This window comes from Balaenoptera musculus, chromosome 2 (genome assembly GCF_009873245.2).
Source record: "Balaenoptera musculus isolate JJ_BM4_2016_0621 chromosome 2, mBalMus1.pri.v3, whole genome shotgun sequence".
In the NCBI taxonomy this organism is placed as follows: domain Eukaryota; kingdom Metazoa; phylum Chordata; class Mammalia; order Artiodactyla; family Balaenopteridae; genus Balaenoptera; species Balaenoptera musculus.
This window is the reverse complement of record NC_045786.1, coordinates 14,526,138-14,549,420: the sequence shown is the minus strand read 5'-3', so window position 1 is coordinate 14,549,420 and position 23,283 is coordinate 14,526,138. Positions and strand designations below refer to the sequence as shown.

Genomic DNA, 23,283 nt, shown 5'->3' with positions numbered 1-23,283 from the left:
CTAGTAAGAATTTGCAAGAGTCAACAGGGGAACTCACTGAATGTCATTGTGTAGAAAATTTTTTGTTCTTACATTCTGAGCACAATTTTCAAACAGGTCCCAGCCGTCTGAGAGTACTTCCATTACTATGTGTATTTTGCCATATTATACACAGTGATATCTTGACTGATTTTGCCAAACGTTTTCCTAAAACTAAGAAACACTAGATCTCTGTTACTCCCCCAATCTCCCACGTCAGTAAAAAATGCTTTCATAAAAGATGAGGTTAGTTTGGCATGACTTGTTCCTGGTGATTCCATGTCTTCTAGCAGTCAACACATTCCTTTCAAAGTGTTCATAAGACATCTGCTTTAAATTCATTCTATAATTTGACCAAACGTTGACCAAAGTTAATAGTCTGTAGTTTCTGGGGTCCACCCCTTTTCATAACTTGTGACATTTACTTGTCATTAATTTTCTGATTCTTCGCTTGTTGTACATGATTTTTTAAAGATGACCAGTGGTGACTCCCTGATTACATATTTGAATTCTTCCAGCACTCTGGGAGGAAACTTGGCTATACCTGAAGACATGAACTTATGACATGAATTAAGGCTCGCTCTCCATTTCCAGTCATTTGGGGCTGCGATTCCTTTATTATATAGATTGTTCTACTCTGCTAGAATTCTCTGGGACTCTCCAGAGAACCAGCAAGCTGTGGGGATGTTCTTGTCCTTTCCAGGAAAAGTGTCTTAAACCAACACAGAAAGCAAAGTGTTTCCTGACTTGCGATCAATGACATCCAGACTTGTGGTGGCATTGTTTACTCTCTGATCTGGTTGCTCTTCCTGGCTTCTCAATTTCTGAGCTTTGCCCTGTTTCCTCTCATTGAAAACCCGCATGCACCATGCCCATTTTGAATATCCAGCTCAAACCTCTGGATTTATATTTTGTCCCTAATTCTTGAATTGGGCCTGGCGTGAGGACCTTTGCACACACAGCCCTGCCCCTGTTGTTTCTGGATGAACAGTCCCATAGCCAGTTCTTGGGTCTCTATGCCACTCCCCCTCTGGCCTGGCCTGCCCTCGCGGCCAGTATTGGTTCCACTGTATGTTCTCCCCGGGAAGTCACACACACTGTGCACCAGGGTCATGGGTGTGTTCCCTCAGACGCCAGTAATATCATTATGAATTTGTCAAACCAGCATGCACTGCACAAACTACTGTCCCCATGGCCCTACTGCGTCCCATCACCCCTCCCCCCCACCTCCTCCCTGATCAGTTCAAGTCACAAGATCCTGTGTTGCTTCTCTTCACCCATATGAACTGGATCTGGCCACATGTAGAAAATTAATAAATGCTTATTGGAGTGATTTAAGTAACAATGATCTACCTACGTTCACTTTGGGAAAAACTCTATTATAAGTTTTGCAGCTGCCCATTTTCACAAACCAGATTTGTCCTTCCAAAATGACATCTGAAGCACAGGAGGATCCATTACAGCTCTATCCCTGATCTATGCTGAGACACAGCCCTCTCTCCAACTGTCCTCATGCAACTGCCCAAGCCCCTGAAACTGGATGTAATTCAGACCTGGAACGTTCTAGGCATCCTCAGCATCCATCAGCTCGGGTTCATTATCCTAGTGCCCAGGACCTCTCTGACCCCCAGGATGGGACAAACTGACAGAGTCACACCACAGCTCTGGCAAGGAGGCTCTAGGTATCATGCAGGATATTTACCCACTGAGAGTTCAAAGGATGACAACCAAAGGTATCAGAAGTAAGCCAACCTCCAAGATCTGTGTGAAAACATAGAGGCTGAGACATTCTTGTCCAGCCCCACAGGACTGCTAAACTCTGCGGCACCAGACACACATTTCATTCCAACATACAGGCTTCCCGTGGGGACCAGGCTGTGCCTTGATTTATCAGCCCCTCCACCCCGTCTCCCACCGTACCCTCAGATCAGTCAAATGATCTTTAAGCATCACCAGGAAGTTCTATGTCACTATGGGTAATCAGTAGGATATTAATTGTATCATTACTTGTCAGCCTTTATTTGCCAATATGGATTTGAGTGGTATACAGAACTAAGTTATTTCTAAATAAAATAATTTTATTTCATCTATGTAATAAGAAGTTTATGAAAGCTAATTTCCTATCATACTGATTATTCACATATTCAGTTTTAACCTAATCTACTGTAGCAAAAGGTATTCAGAAACAGTACACAGCTGCCCTCTTGTGTCACTTTCATATAATTAAATCTATTAGTGTTTAAATACCAGGATTCAATTAGCTATGCATTTTTAAAGGTCACCACATAGCACTACTTTTCTACTTTTGAAATTAATATCCTAAATGGTAATTTACAAAGCACAATATGTAAAAATATGCCAGATATCTCTATCAATTAAACAGAACTTATTGGCATAAACATCTAAATATTTAAAAAGTAATGTAGTTACTCTGTCGAGGTCCTCTCTTAACCCAATACCCAGAAGTCTTTACATGCATTTGTATTATCTCATTATACTTAATTAGTGCTCAATTAATATATCATCTGCTCTTATTAAGTGCATGGATTTGCACTAATCTTTTGCTACTGGCCACTCAATGGCCCCGTAGAAGGTGAAATGGAAGCCAGTTCTCTTTTGTAACAGTTGACAAGGGCATCCCCCAGAGACGGCCACTATGGCCTCTGTTGCCATTTACTAAGCATCTAGTATGAGCTAAATCCTGTGCTAGGTTCTTTACAAACAGAATATGCAGAACATACGTGAAAGGGAAACCTTATCTCTGTTGGACAGATAAAGAAACTCAGGCGCAGGAGTTAGGTAGCGCCTTCCAAGAAGCTAAAGGTGGTGTCATTCTCCAGACTATAACCCTGCCAACCTAGACGACTGCTCTGTTCTTTGGTATCCCTCCACCATAAGCCGTCTCCATGAGCGCACGGTCTGCCAGCCATTCAGCATCCTGAAAACAATCTGATTAAAGTGAGAGGAAGCTTAGACAATGAAGATGTTTATCATCAGTGCTGACACAAATGGATGTTTGTTTATTAAGTTGTTGTGTTTCCTTACTAAGTACTATATGCTTCTAGCTCTGTATAATGTTTTCCATATTAGGAAAGAGTGGATATAAAAACTGAAAACCAGCCATATTGTTTCAGGGAGATTAGGAACTGTGCTTTTGCACAGGTCAACACTGATTTGGTGGTTACATACAACAACCAGGTAGAGAGAGGATCCAGCAGTGGTACAAGAGGACAAACCAGCTGTGCAGTCTCAGTCCCTCACCTCCTGGGAGATGCAGCTTCTATAAGAACTTACAACAAAGAGACAGAAATAAGATGTAGTGAAGAAAGTATAAACTGAGGTCCAACATTCTGTGACTATAACCAGGTATGCAAGGAGGTGGAAAGGGGAGGTTCTGGGGAGGCCTGGGAGGTGGAGAAAGGGAGAGGGATGCGGGATACAGGACAAGGAGGAGACTGGCCCCCCATGTTGTATCAATATAGAAACCAGCTCCTCCAGCAGAGCCCAAGGCGGGCTCCCTCCAGACAGGGCACCAAGTGAAACTGATCCTGCTACACTGACTCCAGCCTGAGGGAGAGGAGAGGTGGGAAATCATCCTTCCACAGAGCGTAATTTAGCAACAGTGATTTGGGGCCTGTAGCAGTGAATTGCTTAGCTCAAGATCACTGCCAAGGGTTGGAGTCAGAGCAGGAGAGACACAAGGGCACAGCCTCACTGAAGAGTTGAGCTTCCTGAGGCGGTGCAGTGCGACAGGAAAGCCAGGAGAGTTGAAACCCTGAGCCCTGGGCTCCTGTCCTAGCTCTACAACTAACTTGCTGTGACTTTGGGCCAACTGGCTCACCTTTCTGGTTCCTAGTTCCTTCATCTTTCAAGTGTCTTCCTTGGGCACTCAGACAGTCCCTCTAAAAGTTCTCTAAATTCAATCCCTTCCAAGCTACCCCTGTTTGTGCCTGGCTGCCCACAAGTACTGATTTTTTCATTCCTCTCATGGGCAGAACTTTGTTCCCACAAAATTCGTATGTTGAAGCCCTAACCCCCAGTACCTCAAAATGTGACTATATTTAGATATAAGGTCTTTAAAGAGGTAATTAAGTTAAAATGAGGTAATGAGGATGGGCTCTGATCCAATATTGACTGGTGTCCTTATAAGAGGAAATTTGGACACAGACAGGTACAGAGGGTAGAGCACGTGAAGACACAGGGGGAAGACGCCCATGTGCAGGCCAAGGAGAGAAGCCTCCGAAGAAACCAGTCCTGCTCAGGTCTGGACCTCGGACTTCCAGTCTCCAGAACAGTGAGAAAATATCAATAAATTTCTGTTTAAGCAACCCAGTCTGCAGTACTTTGTCATGGCAGTCCTAGCAGACTAATTCGACTCCATACTCTTTTTCCTAGTCATCCGTTCTCCTTCATACCCGACCCCTTCTCTGCATTTTCTATTTATACTTCCTCTCCTGCAAAATTCTGTCCGTCTGTCTCTCTCTCTGTTCTGTACTGTCTCTGAGGTTTTAACACACAGCAATTGCATATGTAAAAATGATGGCATTAACAGTTTCTGTAACTAAAAGGGGCACTCACAAAAATTAAAACAAACAGTAGCATTCAGTGTCAGAAAGGGCTTGATGGAACAAACAAACTGTTGATGGCAGTATAAATTAGAGGAAACTTTCTGGATGGTAATTTGGTCATACATACCAAATTGAAAACAAACAAACAAACATTCAGACACCAGTGCTGAATATCCCAAGCAACAGAATGGAAGACCAGGAAGTTGGGGGCAGGGAGAATGAACTGCAAACAGCCAATAGCATGTGAAGAAAATGTTCAACCTCACTAGCAATCACAGAAATAAAAGATGTAAAAGAGGAACAATCTATTGATAGCAGGTATCTAAATTGTAAATTTTGCTGAGTGACAAGTTAATAACAGTATTTATTAAAAGCCTTGAAATTATATGATCCTTTTATCCCAGCAATTCCCTTTTGATGGAATTTACCCTAAGGAAATAATAATGGAAATAATAATATGAAAATATTCACTGCATTATTTTAAAAGGAAAACAATCTAAGTGTCCAGTAAGAAGGTTAAATAATTCATACATATGATGGAATATTTTCCAAAAATTACTTAATGATAAAAGAAATTTTCATTATGCAATGTCAAATGGGCAAAAGGTCCATAAAATTGTCTATAAGACAATTATCATTAAAAATTTACACATATGTATCAATAAATACTCTGCAACGATACACAGCAACACCCATAGTTTCTGATAGTGGGCTTAGAAGTCATTTTTTTCCTTCTCTTTACCCTTTTGAATGTTTTACAGTGAGGATGGATTACTTTTTTAAGTAGAGAACCAATACATTCTTTTAAAAACAGGAAACAGAAGGGATGGAATAAAAGGAAAGAAAAGGAAGGGGAAAACAGGATGGCACACAATTGGGAGGGGGTGATTTGTCACGAGCCCCAAATCTATCTTATGCATCCAAATCCAAACCCTGCTGGCATCACAAGTGGGACAAATGTTTAAGTGTTTAAAAAGTGCTTGTGGAAATGACATTTAAAAACCAAGCTGGTTAGAAGTCCTGAGGCATTCTAACTACCCGAACGACAAGAGGTTTGAGTTTGGACCAGATGGTAGCTTCACTCATCCTATTAAAGTCCCCCCGGGAGAAGAAAGGGCTGGACATGGAACAGAACGCTTTCTGACTTCAAATCAGTGCTCTAAAGACCCTGTTCTCCTTTTATCTTAATTTGCAGTTGCAGAGTCTTAAAGGAAATGAGATACTGCCTTCCCGACCTGTGATATGAGAGTCTGGACACCATCACTTCTTCTGCTACTCCAAAGTGTCCTTGCCATGGTTTGGGTGATCAAAGCAGGGCACCGCCTGGGATCACTTTCCTCGGCGCTCACAGCTGTGCAGCAGAGCCAGTATTGGGACATTAAAGGAACAAGAAGGGCGGCTCCAGATAAGCGCTCACTCTCCTCCTCCCCATCTGAACCAGATCGAGCGGACATCGAGAGCTACAGTGTGTGAGGGGAGAGGCACAGTGACCGAAGACAGAGGAGCTAGGTTTTTATCCACCCTTCAAAGTACAGCCATTAGATTATGATAGAGTCACCAACTTTCTCAGGCCCTGGTCTTCCAATCAATACAACGAGACAATCATGCCATGTCTTCCTGACGGTAGGGGTTTGACTGAAGGTCTCTGCTCCCCTGAAAGTCTGTGAGTCCAAAGGCAACAAGTGTGGAAGGGCACACATGTTGCTGGTTGAAACTTGTCCCTCTCAGAGATGTGAGACACCCAAATTCTACCTAACGCAGGACCTACTCAGCTCCGCTCCGATTAACATGGCTTTCTCAGACTTTAAAGAAAAAGAAGTCCATATAAAGGCTGGGGCATCACACAATCCTAAATTCAAAGACTATATCCCAACTTGCACTCACACAAAGTGAATTTTCAGCATTTTCCAGATGCTTTCTAAATCCATCGTTCCCCCAGAAGAGCTCAGCAACACAACTGAGTGCAGCATTATTTTGTGGACATGACAAAACTGCAAAGACATGGGAAGATTACCAATGCCAACACAGAGAAATTCTACCTCCTGAGACTGGAATAATTTAGAGAGATCCAATTCCAGTTGAAGCAAAAACTGTGACCTTTCATCCAAGTGAGGCCTTGGGCTCTTCAGATCTGCCCTTGCCCCAGCTACGTCTTTCCTTCTCTTTCCTGCGATGCTACCCTTCCACAGGTATTCACTCACTCACCTGACACGGTCATCTTTGGTACAAGACTTCTTTTGGCTGATAACTCCCCTCTACCCCAATCGATCATAATGTAGATCTTGGATCTGTGCCGAAATATAACTAAATTAGCTCTGTCAAATTCTTAAGGATTCTACATTACGAAACTACCATTTTAGGGTCTCCGTCATGATCAAGTAGCATATCAAGACCAGAAGCCCCATTTGAAGTTCTGAAAATGTTTCAATACCCTTCAGGCATGAAATCTTTCAATAATACTAAGAGCTGACATACTATAATAATGTTCTCATACCATAAACATTTTTATTTGCCTGCTTTGAAAAATAAATCATCATAGGAGCCATCCTCTCCCCCACTCTCACACCTTTCTAGGACTTAAATCATGGAAGATAGAAAAATCTCCCCGTGTCCGTCCCTTGTTTTTCTGGGTGGAGGTTGGCTGCAGGCAAGATGCTTTCCACACTCGCCTGGACCACCGGGTGGGTCACACAAAACAAGTTTGTCCCCCGGGTTTTCAGGCACCTCTTCTCCCGACCCCACTAAAATGAATGTAAAGCAGTGGGCATATGGTTGTAAACAAAAGAAACTGTGTTACAGTACAAATATGATGGCTGTAGTTGGATCATCAGAGCTACCCTTTTGGGAAGAAAAGCAACATAACAAAAAGATGTAGAAGTTCAGAAATCGCTTTATGCGGCACCATCTTGAAAGTCAAAACACTTCTTTCTAAAAGAAAGATGTACATGCAGCCAGGAAGTATTTATAAATATCAAAAAGTGTTCCCACACAAGCATTATATTATATAAGAGAGCCAAATACATCCAAAATATTATCGATCATGAATTTAACTGGGGCAAGTGTACCCCAGATAAAATGTGCATACTGTCAGATTTTTAAAGGAGACAGATGTTCAACAATCTTGCCAGAATTCTATAAACAAAGCTATGATTTACCTCCAAGCAAGGACTTATTATAAATAATTACCAACAACTATCTTGCTTTGTGAGTGATTTTTCCCTGTGTTGTCCAGCTAATGTTGAAAATCTAACTCATACCACATATTAGATGGAAGGACAATTCCCAAATCTGTGGAATCTAAAACAGGAGAGAACAGCGTTTTTAATCAATGGTTCTGCTGCAGACTGTATGACCGTAAACTCCAGTAAGCACATGCTTTCCAAAAATACTCAAGGAGGAAGTAAGGACACAGGAAAGTCTACATAATAACCAATTATCCAAAAAAAGGAAGTGAAATATTCCACATCTGTACAACTTTGTGTATATAATTAACTCTTTGCAACCTGCTGACTTTCTAAGTGAAATAAGTCATAATTAGAATAATCAAAGGGTAGGGCACGCACACATGTTCACGCACGTGCATACCCCAACTTTTGTGCATGAAAATCTAATTGTACGAAAATTACGAAAACCTGCCATTGCTATTTAAATTAAAATCTGGCAGAAGACTAGAGTATTTCTATCATTAGCTGCCAGTGACGAAATTTTCCCACGCATCTAAGGCTTAGATGGACCGAGACAGCTCTCAGTGCAGCTTTCAGCTCAGTTCAAATAGCAGATCCTCAAAGAAGTCTTCCACACCCTCCCCCGCGCCGAGTCCACAGGTCACCCCGGCCCAGCTCTAAGAACTCAGGGGGCACTAGGCTTCCCTTTCACAACATCTCTCAAACTGCAATGAAGCAATTAACTGTATAAGTATACACAACTGTATACAAGTGGATAAATGTCTGTCATTGGTTGTTTAATGTTAAGTCTCCCCTACCAATACAGTATGAAAGTTCCTGTGTTCTGTTCCTTGAATCACGTAAGCATTGAATAAATCCATGCTGAGTGAGTTACAGTTACTGCTTCATCCACCTTAATCAAGAGCTATCACCGAGGAAACCTGGAAGAATTAGGTATTTCTGAAAGCTCTGCAAAAACAATTCAGCTTTTGTCCCTGGGACACCAGTGCCTGAGTCACTCTCTAAGGTTGCACAGTCGTTCCCATGTTCTTTTCCAAACACTTAGAAATTGATGAGAACATTCCTCTCCCTATCCTTTCTTTGTACAAACCCACTGGTTGAAGTTAAACTCATCTGTTATTAATTATTGATACCCTTCATAGAGCCTAGGGAAACAACTTCTAACTAAAGTGGTTTTCAGTAGCATGTATACAGTGTAATATGTCGCATCATAAAAGAAAACAAAATTATTCAAGACGACCTTGGAACATTTCAACTGCAAAAATGTAATTGGCATTTTAATCACGTTGGCCACTTGGTGTTTCGTTTGGGGGACACCCTGCAAGGGTTTCCAACATTCATGAAATCTGTTCCTTATCGAGACAGGGGGAGGAGGCCTCACATTGGCAGCAGGACCAGGATGGAACCTTGAGCGTCTGACATGGAGTGTGGCCGCTTCGTCTGCAGCAGGGGCTGGGGCTCGCTACTCTCAGGGGCCGCCGTGAGCAAGAATCAGTGTCTTCCCATCTCCAGCGCTCGTGCCACCACCATCCATCCACTCTATTCTTTGCTCCATCTGTCCTAAATATCTTTTCCCCATCTCATGAGTTTTCCCCATCTCATGCTTTCTGCTTACTCACAGCTCTGCTTACTCTTGACTTCCTCCTCCTTTCTCTATGTCTTTTAGTTTTTAATAATCAGACCAGTTAACCAACCTGCTCTATATTGTGAACTTGGGCTCCTCAGGGAGATGTGGACAGGTTCAGTGACCATCACCCCTGTTGGGCAAAGTTCTTGTGGGGCTCCTGTCAAGGGCTCCTGGGCATGCTATAGATGGGTCACCTCCATCCAGCCGCCTGTCACGAGTGGCGAGATAACAAAAGTTAATAAGGGCCACGTGGCCTTGGGTAGAAACCCTCTGGAAAAAGTGGGGCTATCCTGGCTCAAGAACCAGAAACGAGTTCATTTTAAAAGCAATCGAATAACTAAATTTGGGATGCAGAAAAGTTCCTTATTTTCTCAAGTGAAATAACAGGCATTCAGATTTTGCTAATTTCTCTATTTTAGTCTATTATTCTCTTTCATGTTTGCTACTTTTAAAAAAAAGTGAAAGCAAAGATCAAAATGCCACGGTATAAATACAAAATCAGTAACTGGGTCTTTTGTTCTAATATTGACTTTTCACTCTTTAAACCCACTTTCTCATTCTATTTTTCATCAGAACTCTGCTGCTCCCAAGTACAAATATAAATGGACAAAGGCCTGAGAATTTTGCTTAGAACTGCAGAAAGTAGTTGAAGTTCACACTTGGACCATATCCAGTTTTCTGCCATCACAAGACCCTATTCAATCCCCCTGCTTAGAAGAAGCAAATTACATAAAGAAAGGAACAAAACTTTCCTTTTATCTACTTTTCAATTTATTATGTATAAGTATTTTTGTAAAAAGTTACTTCGGTAGACTTCTAGTGGTCACGTATGTCTCAATTACTTGTACAACTCACTTCACAAATTTTTAAGTTAATAAAAATATAAGCATAGTTTATTCTAAACCTAAATTATTTTAATTCAGAAAAAAAAAAAAATCTTACTAAGTGACTCATTTCTCTGTGGGTCGGGTTCCAAAGAGTAAAATTTGTGAGCATGGTGGGGAAAAAAAAACTTCAAGAGAGAGAAAAAAAGTAAATTCTTCAAATAAATAAATAAATAAAGAAGCAAGCTGTTTTGTCATTTGAAATATTATCAGTATGTCTGCTGATTAATATCATACAAATATTCATTTCATACTTTTGGAATATGAGCAACACAAAATTCAAGACTCGGAAGAGTGTTTATTCTATGGGCAAGAGCACTAAACGTGTCAGCAGCAGAGTTTATCAGTTTACAGTTAGGAGGGTTTAGGCACCATCAAAGAGGAACTTTTACAAAATAACGCAATAAAGCTAAGATCCTAGTCTCAGTAGATTTATATGAGGGCAAAAAAAGGAAGTAACTCACTTTTTCCAACTATGGGAAACGTAGGACAAAAGCAATTCTCCTCTATGATAAATGAGCCCTTCTGAGCTGGAAAATCAGAGCATCTCCCTGTTTCATGCACTCAGTTTGTGCATTTTCTATTCTTTGCTGCAAGCTGTTTCTTTCATCTTACAAATACAAGAAAATTAAAACTGTACTATTGAGGACATATGAGGAATTTAACTTTGAAAGAAGTGAACTACGATGATGTATTATTATAGTACTTTGATATAAAATCAGAAGGAGATTGAGTTTGCAAAAGCATAATATTGTTATCATTTAAAGCTAAGTTTATTTGGGGGAAGAAGACACATTCTGAATGACTCACCAAGGTAAGTGCACTGAGGCCACCACAGACCTTCGAGGCCATTTGACGTGAGTTGTCTCGATACACCCATACCCAGGGTGTTACCAATGACCCCTGCTCCAAGAAACCAAGGTGAGAACCAACAAGTGGAACCATTTTGTTATATCCTGCATTTATTTAAGCAAACCAAATGTGTAGAGATAGGAAATTAAAGCATTATAATGTTTTACAAATACAGAAAGAAGACACAGAATAATAATACCCTGGAGAGAGCGCATCTGAGAACGCGGTTCTATCACAGGAGAACGCTTGCAGGGACCACTTGGAAGCCAAGGCCGACGCATCCATCTGTCATTCTTGTTCTGACATCGTTGACGTCGTTTTAACAGATAAATCAGCGATCTGCTCTTACACGAATGGTAATACTAATGATTATGGTAGCTGTGAAGGGTCTGTGAGTAACTATCTATACATACATGATGCTAGGCTTAATGTGTTATTTCAATGCCGCTGTCCATTATGCAGGGGGAAATAACGTCTTGCTACACAATTACTGTGACATCCACTGAAATGTGAACTAGTTTGCATAGGTTAGTCCTGTGGGCAGCACGATGTTGCTCTAGTTCACCAAGGCTTAAAGATTCACAGTGTAGAGGAAAAAACCATGAATTAAAGCATTTCTACTAAAATATATTTTAATAGCTGGTGTTAACAATTTGCATAACAAAAGCCAGATTACATTAATAACATTGTATTGTTCTGTAAGCCCCTTCATTTTAAAAACATGAAGTGTCTCCTGTAAAACTGTAGGCTCTCAAAGTTAGAACAATCTTGCAAATGAATCATCAACCACAATGCTACATATTTTGAAGCAAAGAGAAGCCAATCTGCACAATGATTCAATTTTGGGTTTTAATCACAGGTCAAAGACCAACGGTTCCACACCCCTCCTGTAACACACTCAGTGCTGCTTCTAAATGCTCAGCAGTTCACTGTATGAACACTGAAGAAGGGAACTATGATGCAGTTTTCTCTTTTCCTTTAAGATAAATCATTCTTAACAGCAACTGGATTACAAAGAAGTATATACTATGCAAATTGAATACCACATATCAAACACAAAAAGCATATGGAATTCCCATGAAGATACTGAAGTAACAAGGACAACTGGGGAGGAGATTTGCCTTAGGGGTCACTCCAGGCCTGTGGATCAGGGAATGATGGCCACAGAAGCATCGTACAATGTCTTGATTTTTTTTGGATCAGCACTGGTTGACAGTGCCTGGAAAGAACCCTAACGGGCATGGAATACTTCAGAAACAGACCTTCATTTTAGCATTCTTAACTTGGTTTACACAGCTTCTTATTAACTAAAGCTTTCTCACCTCCATGTCGAGTTACCCCAAACAACCGTACTCTAACCACTTTCAGATTATCAGAAGCAAATAGCTACGGTATAATGAATTTATGAAGCGAATTTCATCTTGTTCATGAATTCAGCCTCATAACATAATTCTTCTATCTTACAATAGGTATTTTAAATCTCAAACCTAAAGTTAATGTTTATGCATCTCAACTATATATAAATCCACAAAGAACCTTTCAGAAATAGACGGAAGAAGTCAGTATTTTCTAAACCTCTAGAGGTAAAATACAATCATCTATCACCTTTCGTATCTGTCAGGAGCATCTCACTTCCCCACCATAAAAAATACCAATTATATAATAAAATATTACTATAGAATAGGCAGAAGCTTGCTTGCTTGGTTTTCTTTCCAAGACCACAGTGAATAAACAAGGGTAATCAAAAAGGCACCTATATTTTTGTTATATCTCTATATTGTAATTTTTGTATAAACTATTAATATATCCACTTTATATAGGGAGGTGTTATTAAAGGATCACACACATTTTCTTTACCTTTTCATCAAAAACATTCCACTGGAGATGGACAAACCTGAAAAAGAGGTGCACCTCTTGAGCTTCCACTGTGTGTTTAGAAAAGTCTGCTTCCCAAATCCCCGAGTGTTGTCTAGCTCAACATGCAGGATAAGGAAAGAAAGACTGTGGCGAGACTGGCGAAACTGTATCTTCGTCATCCTCATGCAATGAACCTGGTGGCAAGAGAGGGGCTGGTCTAATCGCATCCATATTCATACAAGGTGCTCCTGGGAATTGTGCTTGCAAATTCCTGTGTGGTCTCTGAGGTGGGGGAGGCCTGAGAAGATGCAGGGACAGCTCGGAGATCTGACAACCAGATAAATATTTCAAAGTGGGCTACACTGCGGATGTGTAAACAATCACAAGAAGACATGAAGACTCTGTCTTGCCACAGGTTAGAAATAGAAAGCTTTCCCAAAGAATGAGAATTAGTAAAAACGCCTACTACAAAAACTTACACCAAAAGCAATATATTCTGTTGCCACGCTCTTCTCAAGAGAGAGATGATCCACGTACAGCTCTGTTTTCGGAACTTTGAAAAGCGTATCAAACTGCCCTTGTGCTTTTATCAGGTTTGAGAACACATTTAGAAAATCAGGTGCATGCTCTCTGTGCTCGGGCATTTACACAGTCTTCTTTAACTTGATTTTTAAAAGGATTGTTTTTGAAACCCTTCTTGAGTTGTCAGCGTTATATGTAGCATCTGCCTGCTGCCAAATCGAAGGCGAGAGGGGGAGTGTGGAAAGGGGAAAAGTTGTTCGAGAGTACAGTTTTGAAAATGATGCTGTAAAAATAGCACTTTGGTTTTATACATCTATTGTTTCCTATATTTCTGCTGAGATGCTTAATATCCTGACAGGCTTTAGTAATGGTGACAACACTATCAAATCACAGCATCAGGAACATGTGCAACTTGTTCTCCCTCAGTCTTTATTGTAAAATAACTGCCCTCTAGTTAAATTCTGATCCGATCTTAATTCCTAAAGGCTGGAAAGCAGAAACATTTTACTATGCAAACGTTATGTGAAGCTTAAAACTTTAGGAGAATTATTCCCCAAATAAGTATTGACGTTTACATTCAGTGAATCTGATTTTGAAATCAGTGGATGAGAAAAACAAGGAAACATCAAGCTGTTACTTTGTGGTTACTTCCCCGATTATAATCGTCATTTCAAATCGGTTTCCTTTGAGCTTCCTGTAAATGTGCTATTTATCAAAAATTGTACCCGTCTTACATTTCATCTGCAAATTTAATCAACAACTACTCTTTTATAATCACAAAAAAGTAGTCTGTCTGGGTGAATCTTAAATATTTACTTAATGGTATAATAAAACTAAGCAAGCTTATTGCCCTCAGTTTTAATGCACAGAAATTTTTGCAAGAATATTGCAAGTTCCGCTTGTCTTTGCAGGTTTTGGTATAAGACACCAAGATCGATATGGGGCTTAATCAGTTGAATCACAACTGGTCATTTCAATGATAGAAAATCAGGCAAGCTGGCTATGTGGTAATATGTAAAACCCCCTCAAAAAATCTCTAGTTATTTGCCTGAATTTTTCTCTTTTCAATTTTACATCAGTGTCATGTAGATGCAGCTTCAATGTAATAAAGCTTATTTAATTACTCTTTTAGCCCGATAAAAATAAGACTACAGATTTTCAAAATGATGTGCTTACTTTTCAAAGGTGTAAATGAATTAACATTTGCCTTTGGACCAATAAACATTTCAGTAGAAGATGTTTTACAGCATATTTTGTTAATTTCTTTGAATATATCATTAAGGCAGAAAGCCCCAAGGCCCACACATTTGATTACATTTTTGTAACTTTACTTTTTCAGTTTCATTACAGCTATAGAGTCAGACCCTACATGACTGCTACCCTGTTGCAAGTCTCACTAACCGCATGGTCAGAAAAACACAGAGTTGCTGATGGACCTTAGTCTCTCCAGTGATCTTGACTGTGGACTCCAGGTAAAACTTCACGACATGACGGTCACGGCTGTGAATCCAGCAAGAGCCTGCAAAGTCACTCATTTGGAAATGAAAATGTGACAACGATCTCTTTTTTAATGAACAACCTGTTGGGCCTGTACCTCAAATCTCTGGTGACATCCCAATCTCACCCCTGGATGTGATTTACAAAATAAACACCAGAAAGTGGAAAGGAAGTCTTTTCATTAAGCGGTTTCAGTGGCTAGATTTCCATTCCAGAATCTGAATACCATTTTCCCAAATAAGAAACCAGATCACCTGTCTCTGTGTGCAGAGCTGGCTTCCCCCAGCACACTTCATATTCCAACTTTGTAACTGGCTTTTATGAAGTTTTCTTTGCTTTTAAATCAATAGCGGCATTAAGTTAATGAAAGCTGTTCAATAAACACCTAAATCACTTATTTGCTAGAGTATACATCTATCTCCTAAGGTGTAAATCCTTCAAATCTAGAGTGCAATGCGGCAAGAGAATCTCAAGCAACTTTTCAAGTTATGTTTTTCTGATGAGCTGGCAACTAGAGGAAAGGGCTTTTAGATATCGGCCACACTTTTTGTTTTAATAACAGGAACAGGCAGTGCAGCTGCCTATGTTACAGAAGCTTGAACCTACATGACATGCAACAGGGTAAAGGCTATTAGTATTAGGGAAATAATATAGATGACCTTAAAATTTGCCCTTTGTAGAGTAGCTGTGAAGTTATTTGGTCCTGACATTCTACGCAGCCAAGCATATACTTAGGTCCATAGAATGTAAATGGAGAGTAGGATACACCTTGGTACAAATGAGAAATAAATAGACCCAAGTTGGCCCAGGGAACAAGGAAATTTCTTTGTTCAGTAGAAGTTTCTAGATCCCTAAGGCCACCAGTCAATATAATTTTAACCAAATTGTCATTCTGCCACTGCTTACATTTAATATATTTAGGCAATTTTCACTTGAATTGGAAATTGCCTCGTGACTCAAAAGCTAAATGGTTTTTAAATTATCGGCTGTGTTACTGAATTAAGAGGACTGGCTTCTGGTGATTCCAAAGTGACAGCGAAGAAATTTCATATACTTGTGACATTTAAGGGACAATCAACGTCTCTATTAAAGTCTACAAAAATACATTTCCCCAGAAGGGTTCACGATAGCCAATCAAAGGAAACCATTAACACAATTAGCAGCACCAGGTCTTCAGACCTAATTATTTTGTTTATACGAATCACCGAAAATGCTGCTGTTTTCAGCCCAGAAGTCATTCCTTCTTCCTGGTACCTGCGTGTCTAATTGTCAAAGGAAGGATAGATTACTGTAAAATAACTGCAAAGTTGTCTTAAAAGTATCTTCTATCTTTTAAAAAGATTACGTTTAGTGTACATTAGAACAAAGCTCAAAGGGCAAGGAAAAATGATTAATTAACAAACTCAATGTAATTCGCCGGAAGCATCCCGGTTTTCCCAGTTCTCTGCACCGTGCCGTACATCCAGCCGTCGTCGATGGGCTGCACGTTGACGATGTAGTCGCCATCCCTGAAGGAGACTTCATCTTCATCCTGGGCACTGTAATCGTACATGGCTCGGTAGGTCCTCTGAGGAAGGAAAGACGGGGTCACACGATGGACACCAAGATAGTCACGGCTGCAAATGCTGATCGCAACAAACCAACCCACGCATAAAGTAACGATCAGCAATCTTCCCAAGCACATCTATTTCTGGAGTCCTGCAAACCAGAGCGTACTGTCTGTCCTGACTGTGTTCATCTCAAGGTTACTAGTCTGGCAAAAGACGTAATGCTGGGGGCCAGAATGGGGCCAGAGCAAGCCGCTAAATACAATAGCTAGCCCGTCAAAAAGTAAGCTCTGAAGCAGTAAAGCCACTCCCCCGGCTTCAGATAAGCCCAGAGACCTTAGATTATGTAGATTCTCCCCTAGTCCACATTCTTCAGAGAACAAAACCCACCATAGTGGCAGACAGCTCCAAGTCACTGCCAAATCACTACCGTCGGTCCCCTGGCAGAGGTAATGAACTTTACTAAAAATTTTTGTTTCCTCTTAAAAATATTTAAAACAAATAAAAGAAAAAATCCATAATATACTCAATAGGTTTTTGTATCACAGTGATAGAAATTTAGCATATAAATGTCCTGAATATTTAAGTACATATAATTAAATCCTTGTTATAATGAGGAAATTTTTAAAATGAGTTTTACTATATTTGTTTTCATCTGAGGCCAAGAGTTTAGCTAATAATATCAGACAATCTCAAAATCAAGTGTATTCATAGACTGAGGAAACTGGCTGAGATGCAAAGAACTTTAGAGTGAATAAAGATACCTTACTACCAGTTATGAAAAATAAGTAGGTCACAGACGTGTGATGTATAGCCCAGAAAAAGTCAATAATATTATAATAACTTTAATGGTGCATAATCTATAAAAACACCAAATCACTATGTTGTATACCTGAAACTAATATAATACTGTAAGTCAACTATACTTCAACAAAAATACATTTTAAAAAAGGTATTTTACAAGCTTAGAAGGGCCACCTGTTTCTAAGTGCACAGGCAAAGGCCAAGGGACTGTGTCGGGAGCCTGGAGAAGCAATTTCAGCAGAAGATGCCACATTTGACTAAATGACCCGGAACACTGCTTCCAAACCTTACATTCAGTGAATGAATCAGCACTCCAAGATTTCCAGAGGAGGACTCAAAGACATATGTTGGCTGTGTCATTTAGCTCTCAGTGGCCATTTTGATTAACTAGTTAACATGACCAGATATTTGTGCTTTTTTTTACTGAATGAAGACCATAGTTGACTACTTCCAATCATGAGGTAACAATTAGGATATAGTACTGGTAGAGTCTTTGTATGTTTTACTGTTTACATGTTTTCTCATTGTGCCTTCCCTTCTCAACGGTTTACCCCTATATGTCTTCCACTTCCTTAGGGAAGCTTGTAAAAATGCAACACATCGTCATTTACCCTTTATATAAAAAAATGTACCAACTGTATTCTATATGCATTTATATTCTGGGGAAAAATATGAAGACCAGGGAAGGAGGAACGCTTCAAATGGGCACTTACTAGATTTGGTGAATGCTGCATTGACCTCATGGATGACAAGCTGGTCTGATGCATGTACCCATACCCTTGAGAATGGCTTTGCTGGTAGGCTCCAGGAAGAACAGGTGCTGGACATTAAACAGACACACACACAAAGAATCCTTAAACCGAGTCTCGAAGTACCCCTCCCAAGCCCTCAGGTGACCCCATGCTCTGCTAGACATTTCTGAAACAAAATGTCATTTTCAGTGTCATGTGAAATTTGAAGAGTGATATTATAAGTGATCTCTAGAGCAGTATAAATTTCAGTAATTAAGGACATATATAGGTAATCAGTTTAACATGCAGTTAAATATGTTAGAAATATTTGTATTAGCCTATTGCAGATGCTATGTTAAAACAACACAAATACAAAACAAAAATTTCCCGCAATCCCTTAACAAAATCCTGTTTCATTTGGCCATGTGATCCTTGTAGGTATTTTCCAAAATAAAAATTAGAAATTTAAAGGAATTTACAACAAGGACCTACTGTATAGCACAGGGAATTATACTCAATATTTTATAATAACCTATAAGGGAAAAGAATCTGAAAAAGAACAGGTTTACATATATATGCATAACTGAATCACTGTGCTGTACACCTGAAACTAACACAGCATTATAAATCAACTATACTTCAATAAAAAAAAAAAAGAAATTTAAAGGAATGTAATTGGATTGTCAATGACAGGGTATAAGTGTTTTCACAGGATATTTAATAACGGGTGCTTTCAATATTTTGAGACATACTGTTGAATATTACCTTTACAAAGATGGTAAACATAGCATATGTTTAGCAACAAATGTTTGTTAAGCCTTAAAAGAAAATTTTACTTAGAATACTATGAATTATCCATTTTATTTTTGGCTATAAGTTAGCTGGATAATGTTATGAAAGCCTGAGGAATGAAACCACTTAAAGAATTTCATAAACATTATCCTTCTATAATACATAAAAAAAGATAGTATTCACTTAGTTTGTGCTGTTCTCACCACTAATTAATAACATTCAAAAGACATAGTTACTGTTTTGAAGAAAACTGAATTCTAGAGAAACCAATACAGAAGCTAGATAAAACCCTACAACATCAGTAGTGTGTGTTTAAGTATTTGTAACCAGAATCATGGGCTATAAATGAAGGTATTTTAGTAGGCATGCCCTTCGTTGTGGTTTGAATAATTATATGATGCACTAGCAAAACTTTTATGATATATGTGCTATAAAAACCCACAATAGGTTGCCATCTTTGTTCAATCAGGTTGAGTATATAAAGTAATTATCATGGGTTGATTTATTCAGGACAGTTATAATAAAAGAATAAAGCAGATGTAATTCTTGGGTATTATGAATATTTAATATTTTATAAGTGGCACACTCATTCTAATGATATATGAGAACATCAAACTTTAAAGAAGTTTAATCATCAGAAAATTACAAATCATTAAACTGTTCTCCAGATAATAATGATATTAGGTTAAATGGGGATTTTTAAAATAGTTCTTGAATTAATTCATATTACAATGTTGTTACAACTGTGTTTATTTAACGTCTTTCTCGAGAAAGATCTTTACTTGGATTGTAGTATATTATAAAGTGATTAAACATCAAATACTTCAGAGAACAGCACTTTTTAACATGATCAACTCAATTTGAATATTAACGTCAATAGATGTCAAGGATGTTGTCATAATTCACTCATGAAGAAAAAATACTGAAATTCCCATAAATATCTAGACCTACTTAACTAGCTGAGTAAAAGAGCTTTTTCTTGTGTTGGAAGCTGGAAGCAACGACCATTCATTTATTTACTCCCTTGACTCTCAGCAAGTATTGAAGAGACTTCATGCATGCACAGAGCTTACTACACTTCCTGTCACTTAGTAAGCTTGCATGCATGTTAACAATAATCCCTGTCCACTATGCTCAAAGCACGCAGGCGTAAGAGGAGTGACAAAACTAACTGCCCTCCTAGAGCAGTGATGGCCTTGGACATCTGTCCTTTGCCCAATTAAGGAAATGGCTCAGGATACTTAGGGCATTTCCTTAAATACATTATTAGTCAATGACTCCAACTGCATCCTCAGGCTAGCAGTCTTGAACTGGTTTTTATCCATTTAAAAAAGTCATTTCTTCATTATTATTTTGATCTATTTGTAAATACTTAAGATTAAATAAGTAACCCTTGACAATTAATTAAAATAAAGAATTAAACACTTAATCCTTTGTTACACTACTTAACTATGGTCTTTAAATTTTGATGTACAGAATCACGCACAACCATCTTAAAATATTTTGGGGAAAAAAACGATCAGGAAAGGACAATGATGAAAAAACTCTTAAATATGCTATCTCATCAGCTGTAACACGTTTATGTTTACACAGGTTGTGCATGATAATCCCAGTTTAGCACCCATCAGTACTGACAACTCAAGAATGTCATTTAACAGTGTTCTCTAGATACAGAACCATAATTCAAAAAGACACATGCACCCCAATGTTCATTGCAGCACTATTTACAATAGCCAAGACATGGAAGCAACCTAAATGCTCATCGACCAATGAATGGATAAAGAAGATGTGGTACATATATATACAATGGAATATTACTCAGCCATAAAAAAGAATGAAATAATGCCATTTGCAGCAACATGGGTGGACCTAGAGATTACCATACTAAGTCAGACAGAGAAAGACAAATATCATATGATATCGCTTATATGTGGAATCTAAAAACATGGTACAAATGAACTTATTTACAAAACAGAAATAGGATCACAGATGTAGAAAACAAACTTATGGTACCAAAGGGGAAATGGGGGGGGGGATAAATTGGGAGATTGGGATTGACATATACACACTACTATATATAAATAGATAACTAATAAGGACCTACTGTATAGCACAGGGAACTCTACTCAATATTCTGTAATAACCTATATGGGAAAAGAATCTAAAAAAGAATGGATATATGTATATGTATAACTGATTCACTTTGTCATGTACCTGAAACTAACACAACATTGTAAATCAACTATACTCCAATAAAAATTTTTTAAAAAAGAAGAAAAAGAAAAGTGTTCTCTAACTTTGGCTTTTAAAAATGAAAATTCATGCCTACTCAATTGTTCAAATCCGACCTTCAAAAGGAATCTGTAGCTACTGTCAAATACAGAAGGAGAAGAAGGTATTTATCCTAAACATGTGTGGGTTGGAGAGAGGAGAGTTTAGAATGAGAAACCTTGGAGTAAATACAAATTACCTTGTCCTTATGGTCTCTCCTCATGCCTTTATTGATTATTTCCATCTCCATCTCTGTTTACATTATTTAACGCAAGTCTCTTTAGGGTTATCAAACTTGTTATCAACCTTATACCTGGTACAATAGAAGATATTTTTGGAAGCTCCTATTAAGACTATGAAAAATATAACTGAGAGCTCAGAGGAATCAACTTACTAAAAGCAAATCCCTATTTAAAAAGAGGCACAAACATTGCTTTTTTATTGTTGTGCTACATGAATGTTTTTTATGAAACATAGGTGAAACAAGCAAAAGGAAATTTCAGGTAATGGCTTTGGAAATTGGGTTTATTATGGATTTGGGTAAAAGCTATTCCATGTGAGTATGAGACATTGTCCACAAAAATATGGAATTCAATGGGTTTTGCAAAAGCAAGATGTTAGGCTAATTTTGCAACAAACAAGTACTTCTTATGAAAGAGAAAAACACACAGTGCCCTCCTTATTAAACTAGTGGTCAGACAGTATGAGCATTTTTTTTCTTTTGGCCGCACAGAGCAGCATACGGTATCTTAGCTCCCCCTGACCAGGGAACTGAACCCACATCCCTTGCTGTGGAAGCTCGGAGTCCTAACCCATGGGCATTAGTACAGATGGTGGTAAAGGTATGATGGTCTTCCAACCCAAGAGTCTTGAGGTTGAGCTGTTTCTATTTCAATAGCATAAAAGCCACAAAACAGTAGCTTTCATTATACTAAGGCAACAACAAAACACAAAAGTGTGACTCAACTTTCATTTCACATTGGTAAGATTTATTGACCAGAGGTCTGGAAGATGACTAAAGCTCTGAGGGTTTCAGGCTCTATTTGAAATGTCCTATAGTATTTATAAAACTGAAATCTCTCTTCTAGTGCACAATAAATTCTTACATAAACAGCCAACACTAATATTTTCTAATTAAGGCTTATTCTTATGATTGAAGGAGGTAAAATCAAGATAAAGAAAGAAGTAAGTAGATAAGAAGATCATAAAACAGAAGGTAAAAATGGAGGAAGAAAAATTTTTAGGAGCCTTCAGAAATCTGAAACTGGAAAAATAAGGAAATACATGTAAACATACAAAGATTAGAGTAAATGAACCACAGAAATTCACCCAAATTAAAAGTAGAAAAAGCACCCCCAAAAATGTCCACTCTGGTGGAGGTACCCAGAGTAGATGGGAGAAGAGAAAGAGAATTATGGAAGTGTCCTCCGTGTGCCTGGTGCTTTATATATTGCCCCTTAATTAACAGAATAACTCTCTAATACAAGTGCCATTCCCACTTTATAGAATAAAAATACAGAGGCTGGGAGATTAAGCAGGAAGGCATCAGAACAATCATCTCTGCACAGTGACACCACAATAAAAGTCTCAGGTCATTACAGAAGGAGTGGAGGTTTTGACAGCCTCACAATGACCATAGAGTAATAGTATATGGCCAAACTCCAAATGCAGAACATAAAAATAAAAATGGTGCTTTACTGATGTCTTAGGTCATCTGGGGTGGGTATAAAAAAATACCATAAACTGCGGGGCTTAAACAACAAACATTTATTTCTCACAGTTCTGGAGACTGGGAAGTCCAAGAGTACAGCTTCAGCAGATTCGGTGTCTGGTGAGAATCTGCTTCCTGATTCACAGAAGGCCATCTTTTTGCTGAGTCCTTACATGGCAGGAGGTGAGGGAGCTCTGTGGGGTCTCTTTCATAATGGCACTAAATCCCATTCATGAGGACTTCACCCTCATGACCTAATCACCTGCCAAAGGCTACATCTCCTAGTACTATCATATTGGGGGTTAGGATTTCAACATATGAATTTGGACAGGGGGACAAAAGCATTAAGTCTGTAGCAATTAGCTAACTACAGACATAGAATGTACAGAGAAAATAATTTTGGGGTTTTTCTCATAG

The 23,283-nt window shown here is 38.8% G+C and overlaps 1 protein-coding gene across 13 annotated transcripts in view; it reads right to left on the bottom strand.

Annotated features, from left to right (window-relative positions):
- Window positions 1–14,556: 14,556 nt before the first annotated feature.
- NEBL (nebulette) overlaps window positions 14,557–23,283 on the bottom strand; it is a 336,029-nt gene continuing 327,302 nt past the window's right edge. For all 13 annotated transcript variants that reach the window (XM_036842835.1, XM_036842836.1, XM_036842823.1 and 10 more), the window contains 2 exons: window positions 18,075–18,181; window positions 14,557–16,577 (listed from right to left, as the gene is read on the bottom strand). In XM_036842835.1, the coding sequence (XP_036698730.1) occupies window positions 16,401–16,577; window positions 18,075–18,181 (284 nt within the window). In that variant the 3' untranslated portion in view covers window positions 14,557–16,400. The remainder of the gene's footprint in view (window positions 16,578–18,074; window positions 18,182–23,283) is intronic.